This window comes from Patiria miniata, unplaced genomic scaffold, assembly GCF_015706575.1.
Source record: "Patiria miniata isolate m_02_andy unplaced genomic scaffold, ASM1570657v1 HiC_scaffold_5, whole genome shotgun sequence".
NCBI lineage: Eukaryota > Metazoa > Echinodermata > Asteroidea > Valvatida > Asterinidae > Patiria > Patiria miniata.
The window spans coordinates 39,014,986-39,041,753 of NW_024037072.1; the positions used below are offsets into that span (position 1 = coordinate 39,014,986).

Below are 26,768 nucleotides of genomic sequence, written 5' to 3' on the forward strand. Positions count from 1 at the left end.
TAAGTCGGTTCACGTTCTTTTTGGCTCACCCTGTACAGTGCATATCAAATTAATGCCCGGGGAAGGCAGAAACCTAATTTAAAGAAAAAATATCCTTTTTGCCTGTTTGCATAAATCCATCAACGTCACCACATTAGTTTCAAGGTTGTTTTTCACTATGTTTTTTGTACAAATCATTTTACAGAAGACCCATTGTGATGCAGCAAAGCATAATGCGGGCAGCATAATTGATCTGACAGTCACCACATTAGTTTCAAGTTTGTTTTTCACTATGTTTTTTGTACAAATCATTTTACAGAAGACCCATTGTGATGCAGCAAAGCATAATGCCGGCCGCATAATTGATCTGACAGTGATTGGTGTCGATTCTTGCATGTGCATGGGTACAAGCTTTTGTAATCAACATGTCATTCATTCCTTTGAACCCATTTACATGCATGCTTTAGGTTGTCCTTCATAAATTACTTGGTGGCACATGAACTGTGGCACGCGGTAATAACCTAAGGAGGATTACATTCACATCAGAAGCAAGGCCTACTGGACTGGACATAAGTGCACCAAGTACGCACACAAGCTTTTGTTTCCAAATCTGTGATTCAATTCCAGTGATCAAATAGTTTGCCACGGGTGATGCGTCTCAAAATCCATCCCCGGAAAGTGCAGCTTATTACTGTCACAGCTCCTCTCGGTAAATAACGTCCCTGAAATAGGAACGTATTTTGGAGGAACAAGTACTGTAGGCTCAGTCTGGATAGCCATGTACATTGGGTGAAGAGAAGGGTTTCCTTACGAATCATTTCGCAATTGCCTAGGAGACTTGGGGGAAAAAAGATGCCCACTCAATTAGTCGGGGCTTTTGATGTCAGCTGCCCGGTGAGAATAGTCTGTCCGTTGGTTGTCCTGTCCGGGAAGTTGTATTTATAACGGAAGATGATACTGCAGACTTGAAGACGATACTGTAGATGGTACTGTAGACGTGGATGCATCATTGTTTGAATACATGTACAGCCATCTTACATGTCGACTATTTTTTCCCCTTTTTTGGAGGGGGGGGGGGTCCTTGATTTGGCGTGTACTGTATGTTGAGTCTCTTGGCAATAAAGGGAAGAATGTCTATTTAAAAGGAAAGGCATCCACTAATTTGTAGGTTATTTGATCAGTGGTGGAGTTATCTCGCAAAGGTTTACACATTTAAGAATCATGATGTCATCAGTGTACATAATTTACACTGGCAATTGATGCAGGAATGCTCGTTGTGTGCAAACTGCTGCATTTTTCTGTTTGAGTATATGTACTGGTACATGTGTAGAAATTTGCCACCAAAGAGACATCATGTGCGTGTACATGTATCTCATAGTAAACCTTTGCAGGGTCATTTGAATGGATTTTTAAAAAAAAATTATCTTGCAGTACTACATTTGAGTCCCACAAAGAATTGTTAATAGAAATGGAAAGGAAAGAAGTGAAAAAGGAAAAGTTATCAGGATTTTTTGGGTTAGGACTATACACTCCTATGAAAGAAGGCAAACTACATTGTAAGTACATGTATATGGGGTGTGTGTTCATTTGCTTCAGTTTAACCATTTTATTATTTAACTCTCCTATGCAAATGTACATTCTGTGCCAATTAGTCCTTTTAGTCAAACTCAATCAAGTGACTGTTTTCAACAGTTAAGAATTCCCTGCCTACATAAAGCAGGATTGACTGGCAGTGACTGGAAATGTAACTCGATACAGCTCTGCTTTGACTGTGGGTAATTGATAAGCCAGCTGTGCCCACAACTTGCCTACTTTGTCTGTTCATCATGGTCTGTTGACTAATTTTGACTAAGTCACAGTGCTTGCTTGACATACCGGTATGATCTGACTGCCGGTGACTAGCCTGTGTTATACATGTAAGTATAACAGAGGAAGTGGATGAAAATTTTGACTGTCTGTGACTGCTTAAATAGCAGAAGGATTAAAAGTTGAAAAAAAAATCGACTGGAGTGAGATTTGATCATGTGACCTCTGGATAGACATTCCAGTGAAAGGAGCAGCATATAGGGATGCATATACATTGTAGCTCAGTTGTAGAGCCACTGCGCTGGTATGATTCTGGAAAGTGCAAGTCCCAATCCCTGTCCAGTCAATTTCTTGGCTCAGCTTTATAATTATTATGATTATGCACCTACCGGTACATACATCATTTTCGTCAGTTTCCTGTGGTGGTGTATTTGATGAATTTTGTAAATTGGATTAATGGAGGAATAGAAAATTGAACCAGTCTGCTCTTCATTTTTTTTTTTTAATGGGCGAAAACTAGGTTATTTGTTCCCACTAATTGCAAAATCATTCATGCTGAACGAATTGAGTTTTCGAGTTAATCGTTTGAGTTTAGACTTGGAGCCACAGTTTGTGATTAATTGTTTGTTCCGGCACAAAATGAGGCTATTTATTGCCAAACAGCATAAAAAAAATTGCATGGTATTCTTGCGTGCAGGATTTGTGTACTCAAGAATGTATGTATTCATGCAGCACTTTTCATTTTCCAAAGCATGTGTGAATGTTAAGTGTTTGGCAAAGATGAGTGAGCAAAATGTCTGATCTATGTTCCTGAATAGGCATGCTTATTTGGGACCCCCCCCCCCAAAAAAAAAATTAAAATGGGGGATCAGTTTACGGTAGTTTTCTTGACAATGTACACATCTACATGTAGGTCCAGGTGTATTCATATTGAAAACCAGAAAATAAACCAACACACGTGGTTCAAACTGCTGTTTTTTTGGATACCAAAATTTGGAAGCTACATGTAATTGGAATCGTCAGATATTGTACATGTTCATTGTACATGTAGATTTTCGGTGTTGATTAATTCAGAATTTGTTCAGGATAAATATATCTGTATGTATACATACATGAACATGTAGGAGATACACCAGTGACCTGTACTTAATTGAAGCATTGCCTACATTGTCATTTGTTTTTCACATATTTTATGGGAGCGTACAGCATATCCGTCAAAATATTGATTTTTTTATTTTAGTTGAATATGGCATGTTCAGTGACTGTGACACCCCCACTGAGTTCCCCTTTCGGCCCGTCGGAATGGATTCTTATTCCAATCCGAGCCCATCCAATGGTCCAAGGCCCACTGTGATTTCCTGGGAGACATCCATTATGCATGATTGCAGTCGTTCAAGATTGCAATGATCCACCCAGAAGGGAGTTCCCTTTTCACACCAATGATCATCTCGGTTGGTCCTCGGCCATCCCTCCAGGAAAAAACTCCAAATGAAGTCAGCAGTATGTCGTTGCTTCATAAATTACAGATTATGCATAATGTACACGTAGACTTACTCGTAGCAAGTTTTCGTGGAGGTCATTGACTTGTATCTGAGTGGCAATGGATCGCACTCTTCTGCCTAATTTGCACGTGAAGTGGCAGAAAAGGCTTCCTTTTTTTATGAAACCCTTTCTCTTGTATGGCATCAAACCATTAGTTGTCATGTCATCTCCCAAGTTTAAGCACATTGCCAACACAGGTGTAGATCAGACTGACCTCATCAAGCTGGACCCAAGAGTCCATTTAGGAAATGTTTACTCTGCGACTCAGTCAGTCAGCAGTTCAGTCAGTGATCAGAGGATATTTGGTCAATCAAAGGCTGGTCATTCAGGCCCAGCAGAAACCCCTTCTTTGGCTGAAATGTTTATCAACATGAAATCTTATGCGTAAACCCCCCCCCCCCCCAAAAAAAAACCCTCCAAAATACTTCTGCACACATTTAAACTCCCAATCTGAGTCTGAGACTTCCCTCGTCCAACTCCAAACCTTTCTCACTTTATCTCAGCCCCTTCTTGCACTGTCAACCTCTCTATTGATGTACATGTATTACATGTATTACAAAGCTTTCAATCAATTTCCTCCTGATTTTCTTAAATGGCCCCACAAGACTTTCACCAGCTGCACGTCCTCCCAAAAAGTAACAGCTTATTCTGTTTGTCACAAATACCAAACTTACAGAACACACATTTGAGAATGAAGTCCAGTTTTGAAGGTTGGAGGAAAAATTATATTTTTATACTGTGACTGGAAAACCCAATCCACAGATCGTCGTGTGCCCGGCAGAAGGGCATATGGGCGTAAGCCCTTATGCAATAGCGCGTAATCACCAAAATGTTCCCAGCAAAAGGGCATATGCAGGAAACTGCCTCTATTTTAATGAAATTTATACATTTTCGTCAGAAATTAATACAGGTTGTTTCAAATTTCATGATTGATACATGTACGTGTGACAAATTTCAAAATCGTTTGATTTATAATACGCGTGGGAGAATATTAGTTTCATAATACCTTTCAATGCAATTTTCTTGAAAACGATGTTTGCGTCAGAGCGCTCATATGCCCTTCTGCTGGGCACCCAACGAAATTATCTTGGGTGTGATTCAAACTCAGAATTGAAATAGCAAAAGAAAGTACTCTATCACCATCAACCTGACTCATGGAAGGCATTTAGCATGTTAAGTGCCATGTTCTACTGTGCATGCCCAGAATGAGTTTTGTGCATTTTGCTTGACTTGCAAATCAGTACTTGGGCTTCAAACCTTGTGAAATTGCATCCTCATATGTAGCTTCTTCTGAGTCCTGTCAGTGTTATACACTGTACATTGTGCAGAACACACACATGTACAGTGTAGTTTGTTAATAAAGATGTGCCTCTCCTCATTCCAAGGCATGTGATATTGTGATGCAGTTATATGCACTCATGCCATGACTATTATCATTATTAAATTTTTATTTATTCGGCATAAAAAACAAACACAACAAAAATCATAAATTACCCCCCAAAAAAGAACGAAAGCCAGAGGCACGTATGCCCTGAATTGAAAAAGTTTAGCGAAAAACTGCAAACCGAAGGCCTGCAAATTCCAATACCTCTGGCTACACACAAAAATAGAAATCTATAAAAACTAAAAATTACAGGTGTTTAAATGTTACAAAGTTAAGAAGATTATCCCCATTAATACATTCAAATACCACAATGTAATGGAAACATGATAAAAATTAAACAGAAAACTTCTTCAGTTAAAAAATGAGAACAAAATTGCCTCCCCCTGACTTAAATCAGACTTAGTTAAAAAAAAAATCAACTATTGTGGTCAGCAGAAATGGCACCTAAAGGGAGTTAATGTAGCTGTTAAATGGGGAGTTCGGTATTTTTTTAAAAAAAAGTGCATCAGATCTGAAGGACTCGGGTAGGTCACCGTCATCCCATACACCAGCAAAAACATTCACTGTACTAGAGCAGAGAAGTCTCTGTGTGTGAGCTCTGAGATGACAAAACCTCACAGTTTCTGTGTGCCATTGACCAAGATGCCATGTCTGACAATGTTACAGGTAATAAGACCGTACAATGCTTTCATGACGAAAGAGACTGAAGGACCTGTAGCCATGACTGGCGCCATGACTGTTTTATAATGTATACAGTAAGTACAAGTTGTTATAAATGTAGTATTTTGTTTTCCATTTGCAGGGCTTTGCTCCACACATCTCCCCTTTCACAGACATGCAAGATCTGGGCAATTTACTGACAAGAGCTGGATTCAACATGCTGACAATTGTGAGTTTTCTTCGCTGTGGTTTAATTGTTAATGGTTTCATCAGAGTTCTGGCCTTGACTAAACAGCAGCTCTTGCTCATACATTCATGTAATTCTGGTTACTACTCTTGGTCTAAGTGTACCAGTAGTAAGCATTGGTACCGGTATTATTGTACTAAGTTTGAGTCTGATTTTGGTCCAGTTTCTAATTCTAATCTTAGTCAAGGTTCTGGTTCTGGATCAGGTACATGTACTAGTCCTGGTTCTTGATCTGGCACCAGTTCTAGTTTTAGTTCTTGTAGTACTGGTTCTGGTTCTAGTTCTAGTGCTAGTGCTGGTTCTGGTTCAAGTAACAGCTGGTTCTGGTTCTGGTACCAATCATGGTTGCAGGTCCTTGTTCATGTTTTAGTCCTTGTCCTGGTCGTGGTCCTGGTCCTGGCCCTGGTGCTGGTTCTGGTTCTGGCCCTGGTTCTGGTTCTGGTTCTAGGCCCTGGTTCTGGTTCAGGTTCTAGGCCAAGTCCCGGTTCTACACTGTAAATCTGGTTCTAGCTGTTCCTGTGTTTGATATTTGGTACAGTCTGAGGTCCCTGTTTCTGGCTGTAAACCTGTTTCACTGGCTCTGCTTCTGGTCTGGTTTCTCATTCTAGTCTACTCCTCATTAGGCCTTAGAATCATTTCCAATATTTGCAGTTTGCCTCATTGCTCCCACAGCATTGTCAAAATATGTTTGGGAAATAGAAGTATTCTGAATTCAACAAATTCTTGACGCTAGGTTTTTTGCTTGTTTCACTGAAAATGCATTAAAAATAAAGTGACAGGGCAAGGTTCAGCGTTAGGTTCACTGTCATTAAAATCATTGCCATCATCATCCCTGTCCTTTAAAGAACAACATCGTCTTTTTTTAATGATGGGCACGTCTAGGCTACGAAAACATTGTTATTTTGAGAGTACAGCCAAAGGTACTCTCTCAGAGCACTTTCCCCAAACTACCTGTGTAAACTGGAGTATAGGGATGTCACTTCTGCAGTCAGCCATTATTTTCTAATCAAACAAGGGTTAGAAAAATGGGTCAATATTCCATCGTCATCTCCTTGTCCCTGTTTGCAGAGATTTGCTTTTCTGAATTGTGTACACAAACTGTCCACTCAGGTTCTGGTGTTGGGTTTCTCAGCACAGCAGACTGAAGGAGCAAAGGGCCATTTTTTTTTTCCTTTTCATGAAAGATGAAAGTACATGTACATACAAGTATTGATGGGTTTGCATGTACTACAGCGAGCAGTACCAGTTGTCTGTTGTGGATTGCTTTGTTAGAGACTAGAGCTTCAGGTGACATAGCCTTGAAGACATCCCAACATACAATGTAATGCACTTTCTCCTAGCCAGTTCATATTGCTAATCATATGTACAGGTCTCCATACGGCGCAACACTAATACCGGTACATTTTCTGTCCTAAAGCTTCGATCACTATGATTAAGCAAAAAAACGCTAAGTGCCGTCTCAAATTCACTTGAGGATCGAGATTTCATTCGCTGATTGGAGTTTTCTAGTTCTCAATTTTTTCTTAATTTTCTAAAGGGAAATCTGGCAGCATCTTAACCTCATTCTCCTTCCGACAAAGGACCCTTGATGAACAACAACAAAAAGTTCAGCCCACAATTTCTGTAATGGCTTTGAGTGGGGCAGGTTGAATTGGAACTTGACCCAATGATTAAGTGCAGATGCACAGCCGTCCACAGAAACTTCAAAAACGTGAATGTAATGGATGGGCGTGATGAGTCGCGTTCAAATTCAGGGGGCAGTCCATTAATCACTGTGTAATAAAACCACTGTTATTCAAACACAAGCTCCCGACGAATTGAATTAAATCATGAAAACTGAACTACCTGAACCTTCGTCAGTGAAATGCATCATGTCAATTAAGACAATCTACTCCATACGTGGTGCACGACCGCTTCCCACGGAAGAACTCGATTAAACGCTTCCTCTTTTCATGTGGGCAATCTGGAGGAACTTATTGAACAGTTTAAAAAATGGGTTTAATTTTTAATTTCTGTTAGTCAGATGATTGCTCACTAATATCTCGCACATTTTGGTCCCGGTGAACATTGTCTTCATTTGAGACAAAGTATGTGTTGAACCATGAGTTACATGTAGCAGGTTTGCATCTGACACACATACATGTACATGTATGTATGATTCATGTCAAATTGGAAAGTCAGGAAGCGGCCCTTTTATAAACATTACTTGACAAGCGTATTCTGTTTATGTTGTTTGGCTGTACAATGTATCATGTTAAAATGAAGTAGCACCTGAGAACATGTACAACGTCCATGTTACTGATCTGCCAGGAATGAAATTACAAAATGTAGTGAAAAGTGAGTATGAACAATTGATGCCCCAACAAGAGTACATGTACTTTATTTTGTTTGTCTTCAAAACAAAACATATGGAGTGTTGTTTTGCTTAGTATTTTGTCCGTATTCAATGTAAACTTTAGTTCAGCTTCCCAGTGGATTAAATGCCCCTACAAGCGTGAATGCATCCAAGTGTGGATTTTGACATGTTTTGACTTGCTGTAGTGTGGATCACTAATGGTAAAATACATCTTAATGGATATTGACCTGTACATGTAGGATAATATTTTTTTCAAGTTCAGTCAATACCACAGTTCTTGTTATCATTTCAATGATACATGTACAATGCACTTACCAATATTTTTATCAAAAGCAAAGTAAAGAACAATGGGAACAATTTATCATCATATTATAGAGGCATATGAGAAGCCGAAGTGTGTACATACATGTACATGTACACATGTAGAGACATGCATTTACATGATTAAAAAAACATGGACACTGAGAATGTCAAAGAACAAATGACAGACAAACATGCTGCTGCATTCTCCAATAAATGTGAAAGTGGTTCTGAGCTCTTGGTCATAACCGTGGTTTTAGTCCTGTTGCTGATAGCATGCATTCAAAAGTTTTGAAATCGATCAAGGTGTTAACATTTTCATTCAACTGTGATTCAAGGACTGTCAAATGGTCAGTCTAACGTAGCTGCAGAGCAATAAAAAGAGATGGGTTTGGAGCTTTGCCAATTTCCTAAATGCGCCATCATGCCTGTGTTCCATATACTGAAGTGTGGTTGCCATGGCATTGCTGGTATTTCATTTTGTGTAACCCCCAGCCCCCATCTTCTCCACGTTGAAAATAAAAGTATTATCAGCCGAGCTAATTGCCTGAGCAGACATCGGAAATTGTTTGATGGAGCCTAGCCCCACTCCAAGTGCCTGTTCCAAAGGTCGCGGCAATTTGGAGCGTCATTGGGAAATAAAAACCGCTGCGTATTGGAAAGAGATGTTTGATAACATCCTGTATGTTATAGTGCGAGTAATCAATATTACCCTGCTAAAAAAAAAATGTTTTGTTCAACAATAACATGGTGGCTTTGGGTCAAGTTAGGTTTGCAGAGAAACCAATTTACTCTCAGCTTTTCCCCCCTAGATTATTTGAAGAGAAAAGCGTCTGTCTACATTTCAGTGAGCTATTATGGCTTTGACTAACATCCCTATGTCTGTGGTGACTGGACATGTTGTAATTTTGCAGGGATGACTGCTGTGACTTAGAACAGCTTCATCAGCAGGCAAAGTGGTCAGGATAATCCAACACCATGCTTCTTGTTTTCTGTTTTTTTGACTTACAATTCATACAAAGGTGCTGGTACATTTAAGTGTGAGGTAGTATCCACCATCGACTGTGTCTCATCAAGGCCCAAACTGATTCAGATTTGCTGACTGGCTGGAATAGATGATGTCAAAACAAACAAAATGGGGAAAGAAATATTAAAAACACTTTTATATTATTTTCGTGGAGTGCTGTGGCCTCGTGGTATGGGGATTGAAGTTGTGGTCAGTGGGTAATTCTGCAGGCTGCGGGTTCGAGTCCAGCCTGGGGTTGTGGTGCGTGTGCCCTTGGGCAGTTGCTTCTCCCCATGCAGTAGTAAAATGGGTACCTTAGAGGGCAGAGATGATTATTGTGATTGATTTGAGCTTCCTTGTGCTGAAATGGCTGCATCGAGCTGTATACTCTCCCAGAGAGCTGAGACTGTATGCGGAATGTTTCATTGGCTCAATGGTCAGGGGTAATAATAATGTAAAGCGCTTTGATCTTATAATAAAAGAGTTATAAGTGCCCATTGTTATTGTTATTGCAAAAAATATGCAACGTTTATTATTTTATCGGTGATAAAATGGGGTATTTTTATATTTTTATAATTATTATTATTGTTTGTGGTTTTTTTGGTGGGTGGGGATTCATGTGCACACCATGCATGGTCATTTGGCATGGCAGTGGTGGTGGAGTACATGTGCAAAGAGGGTGGGGAGAGATGGTGGGGAGGAGGATGGGTGGGGATCGGCACCACACTAAAATTTTGTGTGAGATTTGGGTGGGGATATTTTGTCTTTGCATGGCATCCATCCCCATCTACCACTTATAAAATGGGCACATAGTTTTAACTGTAGGAAGAGGAATATATTTTGAGGGTGATTTGCATTAATGTCTGCAATGTTGGTGTTTCCTTGAAAAATTGAACAATTTTCTTAATTATCTCAACTCCATTAACCCCCATCAAATATAAATCTAAATGGAGTAACACGCGTACCAGTCCATCAATAATTTGCAGCCAATCCATAATCCAAGGTGTTTTTGGTATATGTTCAATGTGTATGAGACTTAATTAGCTTCCCCCCCCCCCGGTTTTTTTTACACATTAAGTGAATGTGTTGGTTTTCATGCCCATGTCATTTGTCAAGTCAAGAACAATACAATTGCTTGCACCAATAGAAGGAGGGAGGCATCATAATGGCTAAGTGGTATTGTCAATTGATAAATGCACTGTCAGTTGACATGCAGCGGACAAGTCAGTGTACTTTTTGTGCGTGCGTAGAGAAAAAAAACCTGAGCGTTTATGTGCGGGTACTCTTCGGGAAATATAATGCTGTACATGCCAGTCATACTTCGTCAACTTCAATTAAACATGTGTTTAGCTTGGACATGATGCAATTCCCAGCAGTTTGTACGGTCATTAAAGGATAATTATACAGCATTTGTGCTGCTGCGTACTGTATACCTGTATGTGAAGTTGTACTGTACTATGTTGCCAAATGCTGTCACACAGGATTTCTTTTGGTTCAGTAGTTTAAATTGTGCACATAGATTTTTGTGATATTGTTCAAAAATGAACATTTAACAGGATACATACATACATGTGGGCATCGGCATAAACTTGGGTTAAACGTCAAGGGGGCACCTGCGGGCATGTAGCAAGGGGGTACTGAAGGCAGCTGATATTTTGGTTTTGTGCAATTCAAGATTTTAAATGGGGAGGGGGAGACACCCGGGGGCACAGACCTCTGCTGGGTGTGGGTGGGGGCATGTGCATAGGGCATGTGGTTGTAGGTCTTTATTGTTTTAAAATAAATCCTTTTTTTTTATTCACATTTCAGTGACTTAGATGGAATTCTTGGATGATAACATTTTCAAAGATTGAAGTATGTAAAACAAAAGATTTCAAAGATTCAAGTATGTACAAAGAAGAATGTACCCAGAGATGTACAATGTATAGCTTGGGGGACAACGTATCATCAAATTCAGGAATTTCCTTTTGTAAAATGTATTTGAATCCAGCTTTTGTAGCATGATTTTAACATTCTCCCCTTGTTATTGTAATAATATCATGTACACGTAATTTTTCTTATCATATCTTGTAACAGTTTGTTATCAACTAAAATATGGATTGGGAACAGAATGAACCCAGAAATGTACAATATACTGTAGTTTGGGTAGGGATGAGGGGGTTGTTCTCCCGTAATATATTTCAATCGGCATTCAAGGCCTCATTCAGCTACCGGTATCAAGCTGCCCAGTTTATCTGCAGAACATGGGACTCATTTCTAGCAAACATGTACACTGTACATTGTAGAAAAATATTATATTATCCTTCGAGCAAGTTGTCGGAGACCATGGGCATCTCAAAAAAAAATTCCCCACATGTACATGTACAAACTTTCTCAGGCATTTTCTCAATTTATCATTTTTTCGAAGGTGGGCGGGGGACATTTGTCCACTGCACCCACCCATTGACACCGCTGCAGACGCCCATTTATGTCAAATGTGTGTGACTTCACACCCTCTTCTTCTTCTTTTTTATTCCCCCCGGTTTTTTTTTGGGCGGGGGGGGGGGGAGGAGGGTTGTTTGTCGGGGGGGGGGGGGGGGGGGCAGAGGGCAAGCGGCCCCCTGCCCACCACCTCTCTTGTGATGCCCTTGTTGGCGACTGAAATTCTGTCTTCACTATTTGGTTATTGCCAAATTGTTTGCTATGATCAGATTTGCTATAATCCCAGAAAGCATGTTCGACGATATGAACAGATGGAAACAGTTTACATTAATACATATTTCAAAATGTCAGTCAGCAAAATGGCTTCCCGATCCCGCAAAGCACATCTTCACTGTGCCTCTTATCAAGAGAGTGCCTTTCTTTCCCTTTGCCAAACTTTTTTTTTAATCTGGAAATTTGCTCTCCCTTCCCTCCTTCCCACTTTCATATCCCCCGTGACAAAATTTGAACTCACAAAACTGTGACTTAAATGTAAGATGATATCCATCTTGATCCATTATGTACACAGTATGGGCGCTGATTCTTTTACCTCAACTTGACTGATGGTTATAAGTTGACCATGTGAAGTCCATGCTAATGGATTCCTTGCTTTCCTAATCTGATTAATTATCTGCCAGTAATGTGCGATCTGCTAATGTGCCTGTTCAGCTCCGACACCCTTGTTCGATGTTTAACCAAAGTGGTACTCTCCCTTTGTTTGTGTGGAGTCCGAAGTTCCCTATCGCTCTGGCAGCAGTGTAATGAATGAAAAGAAGAAAAAAAAATCCGGAATGGTCCGATTACCAAATTGTGAAATGTTCTTGTGAATCTAATCCATTTGCTCTTTCGGAGGAGGCCTTGTCTGGCTTTTTTCCCCAGAACCATTACATCAATTATGAAGCGGTAGTGTTACAGTAAAGATGGATTGCTCACTTAAGCGTCCGAAGATGTGCCAAAAGGCAAGGTCGACGCTGTGCTGGGAAAAAAGGTAAATTAAACCTGGAAACCTGTAACATGATGATGATCCAATTGACAACACTTGCCGTTTTGTAAGACATGGTTGTGTAAGTATTTGTTTGATTTTTTTTTTAATTCCTTGACCGTACCTGATTGGATGCAGAATGTGTGTTTTAACCACAGAGCCTGTGAATCGTCTTGTTTGGTGTTATTATTGAATTAACCAGAGATTGCATTTTACTTCTTGATCCACATGGTGGGCGGAGCTGAAGACAGAGCTGAGGGCATTACTGGCATTCCTCCCACTTGTAGCAAAATAAAAACAGATGTAATCAGTTGGTATGAAACATCAAATAGACAATTTTGTTGTTAGGCTTTCATATAAAATTCCCCTGCTTGAGATTTTTTTATACGTTCTGTACCAATGGTTCAATTGCCCCATTAAAAAATTCACATACACTGACTGATACATGTACTCTTCCTAGAAAAGATTAAAACAGCAACTTCTACCTCGGAGGGAACATTTCTTCAGGGAGCTATGGAGTCACCAATAATTCCTTTGAGAATCAATTTTCGAAGAAAAAAAATAATTAATGGGAATAGAGACAAGTTTGGGGCTTCGGTCACCATGACTTCATAACCAAAACGATTTGTAAATTCTTAGGTTAATAGTAGGTTAATTGCTAATGAAAAATTGTAAACTGTGCTCATGCCATCCAAAAAGTAGCAGTACATTCTGGTAACGCAATGACAAACACTGTCACATATCTTGCTACATATGGTCGAGCAAGTAGCAGGACAATAAGCAGTTCAAATAGTTCAGCTACAGACGTTCAAAATGTTCTGGACAGTTCTCCATCGCAGTGCACTTTTTTTGTCAGGCGCAGTTCTTTGCATTTTTCCCCCCCATTACACGGAATCCAGTTTGATTTATTGGCCCCTAATGCTGCCTATCCCAAGGCAAGATGAAGTTGTACTGCAGGATAAGTCACTTACAATCAGTCCAACAATTTTTTAATTAAGGTTTTGACCTTACAGGTAATCGCACCCCTAGGGACCTACAACAGGATAGCATGATGGATGCATCTCATACGATTTTCTTAGTTCCTGTACTTTTGCTGGCCAGTTTCTCTTGTATGGCTTTGGGAATTTGGGCAATTCTACGGTTACCCACATTAAATACACTTTTTTGCATACTATTTCATTCTGAATGTCGTGGTCTTCATACTAGGTGGACTATCTATTTCCTTCTTTGCATAATTTATAACATACCAAATATTCAAGACCTTTCCCATAAAAAATCACAATAAAACTTACATTTTGCATGAATAAACAAGCTACCAAACTGACGACCTGAAATACATAAATTTACCCAAAAAGTACACTGGCATATTCAAATGACAGGTCTTGTTTCCTTTAATTTGATACCACATTTCAGGTTGTGATGCTTGAAGTTTTTCCACTTTTGCGTGGAATTGCGTGCATTGACTTTATATAACAACACTTTTGGAATCAAATGTACTTTGCAAATACTGCAAATATTAGAGTTTTACTCTGCTGAAATACACATGTAAAAATAACAGTTTTGTTATATTGTGTCCAATGTAAAATTATGTACGTACTACGAGTACATCAAAGCTTTCTATGACAATTTCTAATACCACGCCTGAAGGTACACTAGGGGCAATGTTTGCTCAACCAAATCCTTATTCACACCTGTGCCAGTATTTTTGCCATAATATGCACATTTGGTTTTCTGTGAAAAGACATATGGTTACATGAAGGTAGTTCCCTGGATTTACATGTAAATTTACATGCACGCAATGAAAGCACATTTGATATGCAGTGTAAGGCTTGTTCAGGAAAAGTCTGCACAGATAACGTATACGTGTATGTCACGATGAAGGTCTGAGTCTGTACTAATCAGAGGAAACTGCAAACCCCTTCAAATCTTTTGGCATCCTGAATTATTCCTCCATACATGTAGACTGTGGGGCACTGTGTTCCCGGTGTTTATGGTGTTCGACTCATGTTCCATGGTGCGTGGGTTCGATCCCTGACGGGGAACATTGTGCTTGTCTTCTTGGGCAAGACACTTTACTAAATTACCTCTCTCCGCCCAGGAGTATAAATGGGTAGCTGTGAAGGTCAGACCAAATTGCGCTGATCTCAAGCTTCTGCAGAAAAATTGTATAATTCCGGATGAACAGGGATAATAATTGTAAAGTGCTTTGAGACCTTAGGTATAAAGCGCTATATAAGCTCCGCATTATTATTATTTTTATTATTATATTATTATATTATAATTCTTTTGTTATTGCAAGTCCTTAAAATCCTCCCTTTCTCAAGAATTGACAAAGACTGTCTACTACTGTGAAAGGGTCACACCTTTGTCCATTTCCTCGATGTTCTTCTTTGAAGCAGCTGGTTGTCAAGATATTTAATGGTATCTCCGTTAAGGTGTCAGATGATGCAGCCTTTGGTAGGGAGTCTTTAAGAAATGCAATCTTAAAGGGAAGATACAACATTCGCATACATCAAAAAACGAAATGATCAAATTATCATGAAATACCTTACTGGATTGTTCGGGAATGACAGTCTAAAGCATCCTGTAAAATCGTGGCTCCTGGTGTGCTGACATTTTCAAGAACAATTGTATTTTTCCAACGCGTTTGAGAATACTGGCCCAATTTTAAAAAACTGCTCTTAAGTTTTCATATTTAGTTATTCCACATTTTCTTTGCAATTGATTACATACATGCAGTGGCGTACGCAGGATTTTTTCAAGGGGGGTGTTTCAAAATTGGATGTCATCATTTATGACCGTAATGAAGATGGTAAATTGTGTTGGCGCCCGAAATAAAAATAGTATCAGTGGGCTAAACCTAACGCTAAAATAAAAGTCGGGAGTTTGTGTTGGCGCCAAACATAGTAAATCGAAAAAAACAAAACATGTTCTGTGTCTTATGATGAACATATGAGTAAAGGGGTCAATGTGGGCAGTCCCCTCCCTCAACAAACAGCATTTAAACAAAAAAAAGAAGAAATTCAAGAAAAAAAGTGACACAGGCTGCGGAAGTGCTAGGATCTGTTCTTGTAATTGGCTAAATTTACTCAGCTTCGTCCCCTGGATCTCATGATTCTCATCCGTTGGGAATCTAATTCTTTGTGTAAACCGCCCCCACCCCTAAGGCCAAACTCCAGATACAGGATACATACGCGCTCTGGTCACAGGGGCGGGTTCAGACTGCCATTTGCCGGGGGGGGGGGCCTAGAATTGTAGTGAAGGGTCCAGGACCTGCGAGCGCGCAGCGCGAAGCCCCTACGGCGTGGGGTCCGGGGCCCGCTTAAGGGCCCCGGGAAAAAATTGGATTTTAGATGCTCTGTGGTGCAATCTGAGGCGATTCCTGGCCACTTCCACCGTTTAGAAAACGTTTTAAACATCGAAAATTCCATTAATATTTGTTATTTTTTTTTGTTCTTCATTAAGTTTGTTATGTACTCAAAGTTGAGAACCATGTTCCATCTCCGTATTTTTTCACAATTTTCTATTTTGGAAAGGGATTTAGGCCCCTTGTAGTCCGAGCCTCAGCCATTCGCTGAATGAGGTACAAATAAGGTGGGGGCACCGCTAGGGTGAAATTAGCATAGAGGGAATTTGGCCGGAGGACTAATGCGAGCGCGGAGCGCGAAGCACTTACGGCGTGGGGTCCGGGGCCCGCTTAACCCTAAAGGGGCCGGGTTATTTTGACCATTTCTCAGCCGGGGGGGGGGGGGGGGCGGATTCCGCCCCCCTAAGATCTCGGCCATCGAGTGACGAAATTTTTTGAAACTCGGCACATGCATAGAGCAACTCTTCCTTAACATACCCAAGAAATTTCATGACTATAGGCCAAAGGGTTTTGGAATTATGGCTAATTAATTATTCATATGTACGAATGGCAATTCTGCTCTGTGTACACGACGTTTATGCGAAAATTCAGTTTTCACGGCGCGTAGCGCCGGAAATTTTTTTCGCTACGCGGCAACCCGTGGTCCGATTTGGTAATGCAATGCATTTGGTATCAAAAGATGCGCAAAGCTCGAGGCTAAAAAGTCATAACAGCTCGGGTCGCGAATTTTTTTTTAGAGGCTATCACGGAAAATGTTGAGGGGGGGGGGGGGGGCGGGCGGATTCCGCCCCCGGCCCCTTTAGGGTTAAGGGCCCCGGGAAATTTTGGATCGTAGATGCTCTGTGGTGCAATCTGAGGCGTTTCCTGGCCACTTTTCCCCTGATTTTTTTAGCAGAAGTTTTTAAAATTGAGGGGATATTTTGTTTCATTTGTTTCAAATACATATAGGCCTATGTATTCTTGCTCTTATAAAGTGTCTTCTGTATTCAAAGCTTAAAGTTGAGAACATGCACATAATTTGTAATTGTTCCGCGCTCGGTCACATAACTCTCTTTTCCCTCCATATTTTTACATGGCAAAGGGGGGTGTTTAACAGCCAAAACACCCCCCTGCGTACGCGCCTGCATACATGTGAAGAGGTACAAGCCTGCTAGACTGATCCTCTGACCTTACAATGCCCACAGTCTATAAAGTGCTCCGTTTCATCTTAAGTGGGGTCAGGGAACCGGACTACAAGAACATGATTGGTTTTCTTGGTTTTTTCAAGCATCTACGAGCCCAAAACGTGAAACAAAGCAGTTTAACAATATTTCCTATAACATTCTAATCCTCCAAATCCATTTATTTCTGAACATTGCAGCAAAAGCAGATGTTGAACATTCCCTTTAATGTTGCGGCAGGCAACATGGCAGATTGCACAACTTCCCAGGATTAAAGGTGAAGCTTAAAGTATGATATAAAACATAGTTGCACACATGTACATGTACATTTTCTGATGAGACAGAAGTCAAACATCTTTTAACTCAATTTAGGGGAAAATTCTAAACGTAAAATACATGTATGTATTTCACTCACACTGTGTTCTATAACCCAAATGAAAACCGAGGATACCATGCGTCTTCGTAGATGTTTCTGTTTTGGACATTTCAACTCTGGATTATGGATTTTTGACAATGGTACTCTCTCTCAAATGACGGGGAACCTGAAGATTAGACGATATTGGCATAATTTTGCCACCATACATCCACTGGTAGATGTGCTCATCTGGTGTGCAGATTCTACCTGCAGTACTCCTTGCCATTTTTGCTGTTTGACCATTGCATGCACGCCACTTGTCCACTGCCTCTGCCGTGGAGTCCACACAGTGACATCTTCATTTCACAGTGCCCTAACACCACAGCGAAAATGTGTCACTGTAGTGCATCAACCTTGGTTTAGCCATGACGTAATCAAAATAAAGTATGATTTTTGTGATATACATTTGTACGTAGGAATGGTCTTTAACCATCTGCTTCGATATCCTCTAGTGATTTTAAGGGATGAGGAATTAGAGGGAGGCATCGGCCCCATCGTGTCTCGGCAACTGCTAAGTGGTTGAGCCCCCCTGCCCAAGGTATGGCTCTACAATCATCTGACACTAAAAGATCTTCCGTGACTGGCCTGGGCTCGTTGGCATTTCCCAGAGCAAGCTTGAATGTGTGAACTACTTTGTCAAGACGAGTCAGCCGTGACCCGCGATATCTGGGCATATTGCAATCCGGTTAATTATTCAGACGGAATTGGGGAAAGTAGGTTTCAGATCCTGCTAGAAATGAGATGACTATAGTCATTACATGTGGAAGCGTCAGGCTATTTCTCAGACCATGTACAGTTGAAAACCACTTTATTTCAGATCATAAATTAACTGAAAAATCAGAGAAAGTTAACTAGTGAGTTTGCATGTTCATTGCTTCAAGCCCAAATATGTCACAGATGATGTGGGAGTAGACAACAAGACTTATCGTGCCCTTTACATGTTCATATTAAGGGAATAAATGTGTGCTCCGGAGGTTTTTATCACTCGTTTAATACCGCTTAGAGTCTGGGTGCTGATAATTACCCGAGCCGGAGGCGAGGGTAATTATCAGCACCCAGACTCTAAGCGGTATTAAACAGAGTGATAAATACCGACCGAGCACATATTTATTCCCATTCATAAATACCTTATCCGTAAAAAATATCAAATAATTCGTTCACAAAAACCCGATTTTGTTCAACAAGTTCACTTCATGCTTTTTGAAACATCCCTCTAGCAAAATAATGGAGTGTTCTGCTGGCGAGTAAGATGTAAACAACCCTTTTATGGAGATTGACGCGCGCGTAACATGTTCTGCGCGATGTCACGCAGAACGCACCTGGGGCGTTGCGTTTTGAATTTAGAACTATAAAATTCTGACTCGCTTGTAGTGTTGCGCATGCCTACGTGAGGATTGTGAACGTTCAACCAATGAAACGGTAAGAGGCACTGGATTTTTAGGAGTCCACATTTTATTGTGACACTGGAAAAGTGTTTAAGACCAGCTAGCCATGTCTTTATCATCCGTTTAAGACCGGCCACGTGACGGGCTCTCGACCAATAGGAATAGCTAAACTGTCTGAGGTATTTATGAATAATGGTTTAAAATTATAGAGCTCATTCTAGCTTGCAGGATTCTGGGGAGAATCAAGGTACATGTACGTGTACGTGTCATTGATGAGCCATTGGTACACTGTAAATCTTTGGTCGCAGGGCAAACTTTCTCAAGGAGTTTTCCATTGATGGGATATCAAGAAAAGAGTACTGCTCAGCGACTTTTTTTTTAGTGAAATCAGCTTTGAGTTAGTGGTCACAATAAGCATGTACATCACATTATGTTGCCATGATTGAAGAAAAACTTGTCTGCCTAGCCGTCCTATTGATCCCATGCAAGCTCAGAATGCTTTTGGTAATCAAATCATGAGGTTAACTAAATTACACTAGTGAGAGGACAGTTCGATTGCTCTGTTCTTCCTGTTGACTTCAGGTGCCAATGCAGTCTGAACATGTTACAAACAAAAGCAAATATTTGGCCACCGGCATTTGTCAGATGTCTTTTCCCAGCGCTATTGTGGTGTTCCTTTCAGTGCTCTACATGAATGAAAATCTATCATGTTTACACGTATTTTCAGTCACCTTTTAATATGAAGTGACCTTGAAGTTCTCCTGCACCTGCTTCCTTGGAGCCTGGTTGAAAAAGATTGCGATAAATTTCGTGATATCAATGCCGTTTTTCAGGAAATTGTTCTGCCAGTTGCGATCACATCAGCAGATTCGCCCATCCGATGTGTGAAGGGTTCGACACCCTGTAGAATGTGCAAACATGTTGGAGCAATAAAACAAGAAGTATGTGTGAAATATTCATGACTCCTTGCAGTTCTGCTTCGTTTTTCACAGAATCAAATTTATTTTGAAAGGTTGATATCCGTCTTGAGATGGGGCTGGGTAAATAAACTCTGAACTTAGAGTTACTTACAATACAGTTTACTCTCTTCCAACAAACTTGTTTATAAAGAAAACAACCTTATGGGGATTCCAACAAAGTAAGCAAGCAAGCTCTATCTCATTTTTTGTCTTTCTTTCTTTTCTTTTTTTTATCTCAGGGCCTTCGAATGTTAATCCATTTTCCCTTGAAGCATTATTTTGATCACTGATCTCCAATTCAAATTTCCAGAGAAAGTAATTATTTCCCAGCAGAGCACTTCATAACAACTACACCCATACATATATTTGGCATTGACAATGGTAACTAGAGACCTGATGTAATAAAATAGACGGATCTATATATTGTATGTCTTTTTGCACAAAAAGGATATTTTCCTATCTACTCAAGTAAAAACAGATTTGAAATGTTTGTGCCCTGAACTGTACATATTGCTCCTGATCAAGTCAATTGGTTAGTGATATTTCAAGAAGCTGATCAACTGAGCGGGAGTAGCATTAACGTCTTGAAGGTAACATTTTGTGCACCATCAGGAGATGTTGAGGGATGCCTGCCTAAATGTGTGGTACATACGAACAATTCCCTTATAGCAGATTAGGTCAAACCCCTCCTTTGCAATAGCCAGTCTGAAATACCGGTGAGTTCCTCTAAATCTGGTGTGCGCGACTGAAGAAAGAAACTTCATAAAAAAAAGGAATTGTTTTGTACTGTCGGGTATATACCCGGCACGTTTTGTTAGAGTGGTACCGCCCCCCCCCCCATGTTCCTATCTCCTATACACACCCTAGACTATTGCTACCTAGAACCCCCCCCCCCATATCTCATAAGAATATCTGAGATTCTGGTAACGCAATGACAAACACTGTCACATATCTTGCTACATATGGTCGAGCAAACCACTCTGAGTGGTTCAAAGTCGCTGCGTCAATAAAGACATGTTTATGTGGTTTGCTAAGCCGAAACTCTTACAAAGGATTACTTTTTCTCCAAGCGCCAGTTGTGAAGGTCTCTTCTGGTAAATTTTCATTTTAGGTGGATTTCTTGTCTCATCTCGACCATAGATATTTCCGGTATTTGTTTGTCTCAAAAGCCTCAACTATTAAGAGGATTTTGTAGTCTTTCAGTCTGTAAATGTAGTTGTGTTTCCTTCTTGGATTTGCAGCCATTACCTCGGTTAGTGCCCCAGGGTTTGTTGATGTATGATGTTGTTCTGTTAAGAGTTGCACATTGTGGCAGCATGTTTGTTATGCTGTGTACCATTTGTTCCATTCCTCCTATCGGCCGATTCTGTTTTCTTATGCGTCTGGGTGGATACAATTGCAGAAGTGAGTGAGCCATAGTTTTGATCAAGCCAATAGTTGGAGTAACAAGAAGTTGCTCTTCTCCCTCCTCTTCTTTCCTCATTACCCCCCCCCCCCCCCTCAATTTCTTTTTTTCTACAGTGGGTTTTAAAGTCTGACTTTAGTTTCACGGGATCGTTTCTCCACAGGATATCGATGAGGTCACGGTGAACTACCCCTCCATGCTGGAGCTGATGCAGGATCTGAAGGGCATGGGAGAAAGCAATGCATCATGGTCCCGGAAGAGCGTGCTGCACCGCGGCACGCAAACAGCAGCTGCTGCCATCTACAAAGGTGACGGAAATATTACCTCCCTAGAGCAAAGGCCAATACGTTAAATTTTTCATAAGCTGGGAGGGGAGGGGAGGGGGGGGGGTGTACCTACTCGGTGCCGTTCGTTTGGCATTCTGGGATAGACCGGGATAGGGGATGTCAGTCTTTCAACTTGGGAGCACGGCGTCAGCGGACCGTGTTTCCTTTTTGAAATCTCAGCAGTTTCACGGTGATGACAATGGGCACTTAGCATGACGTTGGCAGATTACGTTGGGGTGTTCTACTAGTGCTGCACTAAAAGCTGTCATGAATATTCAGTCTTCTGAGAAATGCCATCACCCGTGTGCTTTCATTTCAAATTTGGGTATGAGGTGTCGGTTGAAGCCTCACCTGTTCTCATATCAAAACAAAATTGGGGGGAAATTTGACTTAGCTGCTTTGTTCAAGAAAAGGTTATTGAACCTCCTCTGCCTATTAGTGCAAATGCATGGAAAGCCTTTTTGCCATTTGGGGAATAATTTTTCCAGTGAAGACCACTAAGGTTTAAAAGCAGGATGTAATTTGTGCAGAGCAAGAGCACAGTGCACTCGTGAGATTTACAAAAAAAATTGATTTCAGAATTGAAGATTGAATTACAGATTTCCAGACTAGCAGTAGTACTGTAAATGTGATTTGTTTGTTTGTTTGTTTGTTTTTAGGGTTTTTTGATCTGGTTATTTTTTTAACACTGTAGAGACCCTGGGATTGATAAGGAGCATGTTACTTTAACAATAGACTTTAGTCAGGTTCAACCTCCACATAAAAAATATAAGATAAAAAGTTTTCCGTTTTTAACTTTAGTATCTTTCAACTGGCTATACTACATGTATATACCACCATGTGTCAATTCACCATTTATGAGTATTTTTCCTGCGTGCTTTTATCTTTTCCAAGCAAGCAATGCCTATCTATACCAAAAACCCACTCTTGTTGTAAGAAATGCATTTCAACTTTTAACCAGCAAAGTTCTCAATTATCATTCTAAACTTGGCATGATAAGCGATCAGTTCCAGGTAAAATTCCACTTCGAATCAGTTGTTTGAAAAAAAAAGCATAGTGATAAGTACAAGTGCCACTCGGCTGTGTAGTAATACTGGAACCACTCCCCGACGAGCTGAATTAAGTTCCCCGGTTACCGACAAGGGCTTGATTTAAAGCTGGCTGGCCCAACACTTTACCCACCCATCCTCACCAATTTCTCCGCATCATGCTCTTCGTTTCGTTGATGACGCGACCAGATAGCTGCCTGCTTCGTAATTTTCAGAAAGGGAACAAACAACCAGCCATTTATTTCCTTTATAAATTGCCCGTCCAATTTGACAGTATGCGGATGGAGGTTTGTGAGAAGCTATTAGTAGTAACCAGGAAGAGAGGTATGCGTTTTACTATTTGTATCTGGATTCCGTCCTGCCCCCCCCCCCCCCCCCCCCCTCCCCCCCCCCTTTCCCCTCCCTCCTGTAATCTTGATGGCTGGCGGAAGCTGAGCATTTTGTCCGGGGCTAGACAAGCCGTCCCTTCCGTTTGGACATTTGGACCCTTGTCTCTATCTCGGCTACCTTTTTTTATCATTTATTCCCCCTGATTTTGACACGTTGCAGGCACTTGCAGGATCCACTCGAGTGTCTGATCTGATGTAATTGCTTTGCCTAACACAATTTGGGGTCCATTTGTCTTGTGTCTCACTAGCTACCACCCCCACCCTGCTGACACCGTGCCAGCGATACTTGTTTTAATGCATATCTCGACACCTTTTCCTTATAAGCATGGAGACAATTTCCCATCTTCACTGTACAGATACCACCATTTTCTTTTTGTGATGATGATAAATGGCCAACAGAACAAGATTAATTGAAGTCTCAGGAAATAGCCTCAGAGTAGAAGTACAGGTACCTGATGCATGCCTATAGCAAGTTGATTTTGAAAGTCATTTCCTTTAATTGGGAACCATTTTTTTCACTGTGGTTTGTCAATTGCTGTGGAGGTGCTTATAGGTGTACATGTAATTGTTCAATGGGGGATAATTACATCACATACAAGTGATCTTCCAGAAACCGTCGAGCCTACAGTGAGGCTACTAGCTGACGATTGTACCATGTACGGAAGGATCGCCGTCGGCAGGAGACCCAGTCATTTTACACACAAGAAAAAACATTGACTCACTTCGTGTCTGGCAAAATTGATGGCCGATGAAATTTAATAAGCACGAAGTGCTCTGTTATGCACATTATCCACAGAAAAAAAGACCACTCGTGAGTGAATGCAATGTTACGGGTGATTTTCAACTTCAAACGGTGGATAATCATACCAACCTGGGGTCACTTTAAACTGTAAGCTCAACTGGAACAACCATGCACATTGTCAAAACTGTCACCAAAGCCAACAAAACCCGAGGTCTTCTTAGACACCATTTTTATCATTGCAAAGAAGGAGTAAACGCTACGGCATACAAAACTCTGGTGCGGCCACAGTAGTAGTATTTTTCAACCATCTGGGATCCTCATCACCAAATTAAGATTGCTTTGGAAGCTGTTCAAAATCGGGCTGCCAGATTTGTGAAAAAGAGATTTCAGTCAAAATAGCAGCATTTCTTCAACGGTTCGAGGCCTTACATGGAAATGACTCGAAGAGAGAAGGCTTAGTGCCCGATTGATCATCATGTACAAAGCTCACATCAGCTTGCCTCCATCAGTGTAAACAAGTTCTCCGTCATTACCAGCCAAAGATTCCATAGAAAAAAAATCAGGCCTGTTATTTGAAATTCCCTCGTCCTCAAACAAAATAAGGATTGCTACAAGTGTCCCTTCTTGCCAAGAACTGTAGCCCAATGGAACGCACAACTGGCAGATATTAGGGACTCAGCAAGTTTAATTGTCTTCAAATCTAAAATCAACAATAATCTTCTCGCACTCACAAGGGGGGGGGGGGGTTCTTAATTAATATGCTACTAATAGTACCGCGTCTGTGCTCTGTGGTGGATATCTAAGGATTTTGCACAGTATTCTACGGATGCAAATCTGAGTACAGTCCGTTAACTTAAAATTGGCAAAGGAAAGTGTTGGAAATGTCTTCAGATGCAATTTTGAAATGAGCTGACGGGGCAGTCTTCATGAAATCAGTATCCATGTACATGTAGTCCATTTTCCCCTTTCGCATTTATAACTGCAGAGAATAAGAGTACCTTAACCCTAACTCCATAGCATGATTTACTAGGAACCATACCCATCCTGGCAAATTCCAACACCATATGGAAACTGTGCAAACATATTTCTGACTTAGTTTCTGGAGGTGTGCCAAACCAATGTAAAAGACTGTCAGTTTAGGGCTACTGCACCCATCCAGACAGATTCCAACAATACATACCGTTGGGGTTTGATGGGTTGAGTTCTGTTAGGGTTAAAATAACGGCTGTAGAGCAAAATTATTGCCTTGTCATTGTTTAAGTGGATTATAGTTCAAATTAGCATTCATTAATTTTGTTGGCGTGGTACATGTAATTGTTATTTCAAACAAAGTCACACAACACACATTGAAATAACATTTTCCGTATGAAAGGTCTGCATGTATAGAAAATGTGAACATCTCCCATGTAATATAAAGTTGGAAAATGATTGAAACCAATGGTAACCCAAAGTGCATCCTACTCTTCATTCAAGGCTGATAGCCTTGCAGTATCGCCACAAAAGTAAGCGTCATATCAAAGAACCTTGTATACGGGAAAACAAATCATCCTTAAAAGATGTCCTTGGCTTGGAAATAAGTCTGCTGCTGGCAATGAGGTAAAGGCAAATATTGGCTCATAAAATCCTGCAGTAATTACTCCAAGGTCAGGTTTGATGTGTCTACATGACAATATCATACCTTTTAAAGATGCAAAAATTGCCTTTTCTCATGTATGCGGTGTTTGTTGGACCTGCAGTCTGATTATATTTCTCACTGTATGTTTGTTGATTCTTCTCAAGAATTTTCCCACCAAAATACGAAAAGGGATCCCTAAATGTAACTGTTAAAGTCAACATATATCCTATTTCACTGTTTTTAGCAAGAAACCAGTCATTATCAATAAACCAGCCACTTTTATCGGTATTTCACTTCTATTAAGCTCTTTCAATTTCTGCATGCATTGTAAAAAATATATATATATAAGATAAGAATACTTCACTAATATTGCATCTTAGAAAGTATTCTGGTCAATTTTATTTGGCCAAGAAAAGAATTACATGTTTTTACATATGGTACCGGTATTGTTTCTCTTGTTGTGAAGTACGAACATATACCTTTTTCTGTAATGACATCAGAATCATCAGTGGTAATATTTTGTTTGCCAGTTTCTGGCTAGAGGCCAGTGTCCTCGATTGTATTGTATAACTGGCTTTATCCAACCTGAACCCTAGAGACATTACAAAAGTCAACTTGATAGCTCATGCATTTGCGAAACACAAACTGCCGCTGGTGCTATTTCTTTGAGCGACAGACATTCGCATTGTCTAAGCCAGACGGCTCGGTAATTGTTGCTAAATATAGCGTAGAAATGTTGATGCTAATGAAACATTCAGCCGCCGTTTTTTAAAACCTATTTTACAATACAATACCAGCATCTGGGAAGGACTGTAATTGAAAGAATGCCATCTGTCTAATTTATAAATAACTGCAAGTATTTTGCTCGTTAAGTTTCATTTTCTATATTTCTTTTTTTAGACATGTACGGCAATGAGGATGGCTCAGTGCCAGCAACATTTCAAATACTCTACATGATCGGTTGGAAACCAGACGCATCGCAGGTAGGCCTACGTGTCTTTGTTTCACATGCCTCAATGATTTATGGGAGGGGGAACATCTGGATAGTAGAAACTAACTATCCCCGTGTTAGCCTCACTGTCTCATTTCAAAGCTATAAATAAACCTGGACTTCAGTTGGGACACTTTAAGTCACCACGAACTAATCTATTGATTGCCTTATGTGGGACAAAATGGCTAAAATTTGCACAAGGGTTGTTGACTTACAGTGAATTGGCACGAAATAATGTGTCCA

At 40.5% G+C, this 26,768-nt stretch overlaps 1 protein-coding gene across 1 annotated transcript in view; it reads left to right on the forward strand.

The window, feature by feature from the left end:
- The window catches only part of LOC119740389 (arginine-hydroxylase NDUFAF5, mitochondrial-like), a 94,917-nt gene that overhangs the window by 61,096 nt on the left and 7,053 nt on the right, over positions 1-26,768 (forward strand). Inside the window, exons 9-11 of the mRNA XM_038215668.1 lie at positions 5,514-5,600; positions 21,577-21,721; positions 26,435-26,517. Of these exons, the coding sequence (XP_038071596.1) occupies positions 5,514-5,600; positions 21,577-21,721; positions 26,435-26,517 (315 nt within the window). The remainder of the gene's footprint in view (positions 1-5,513; positions 5,601-21,576; positions 21,722-26,434; positions 26,518-26,768) is intronic.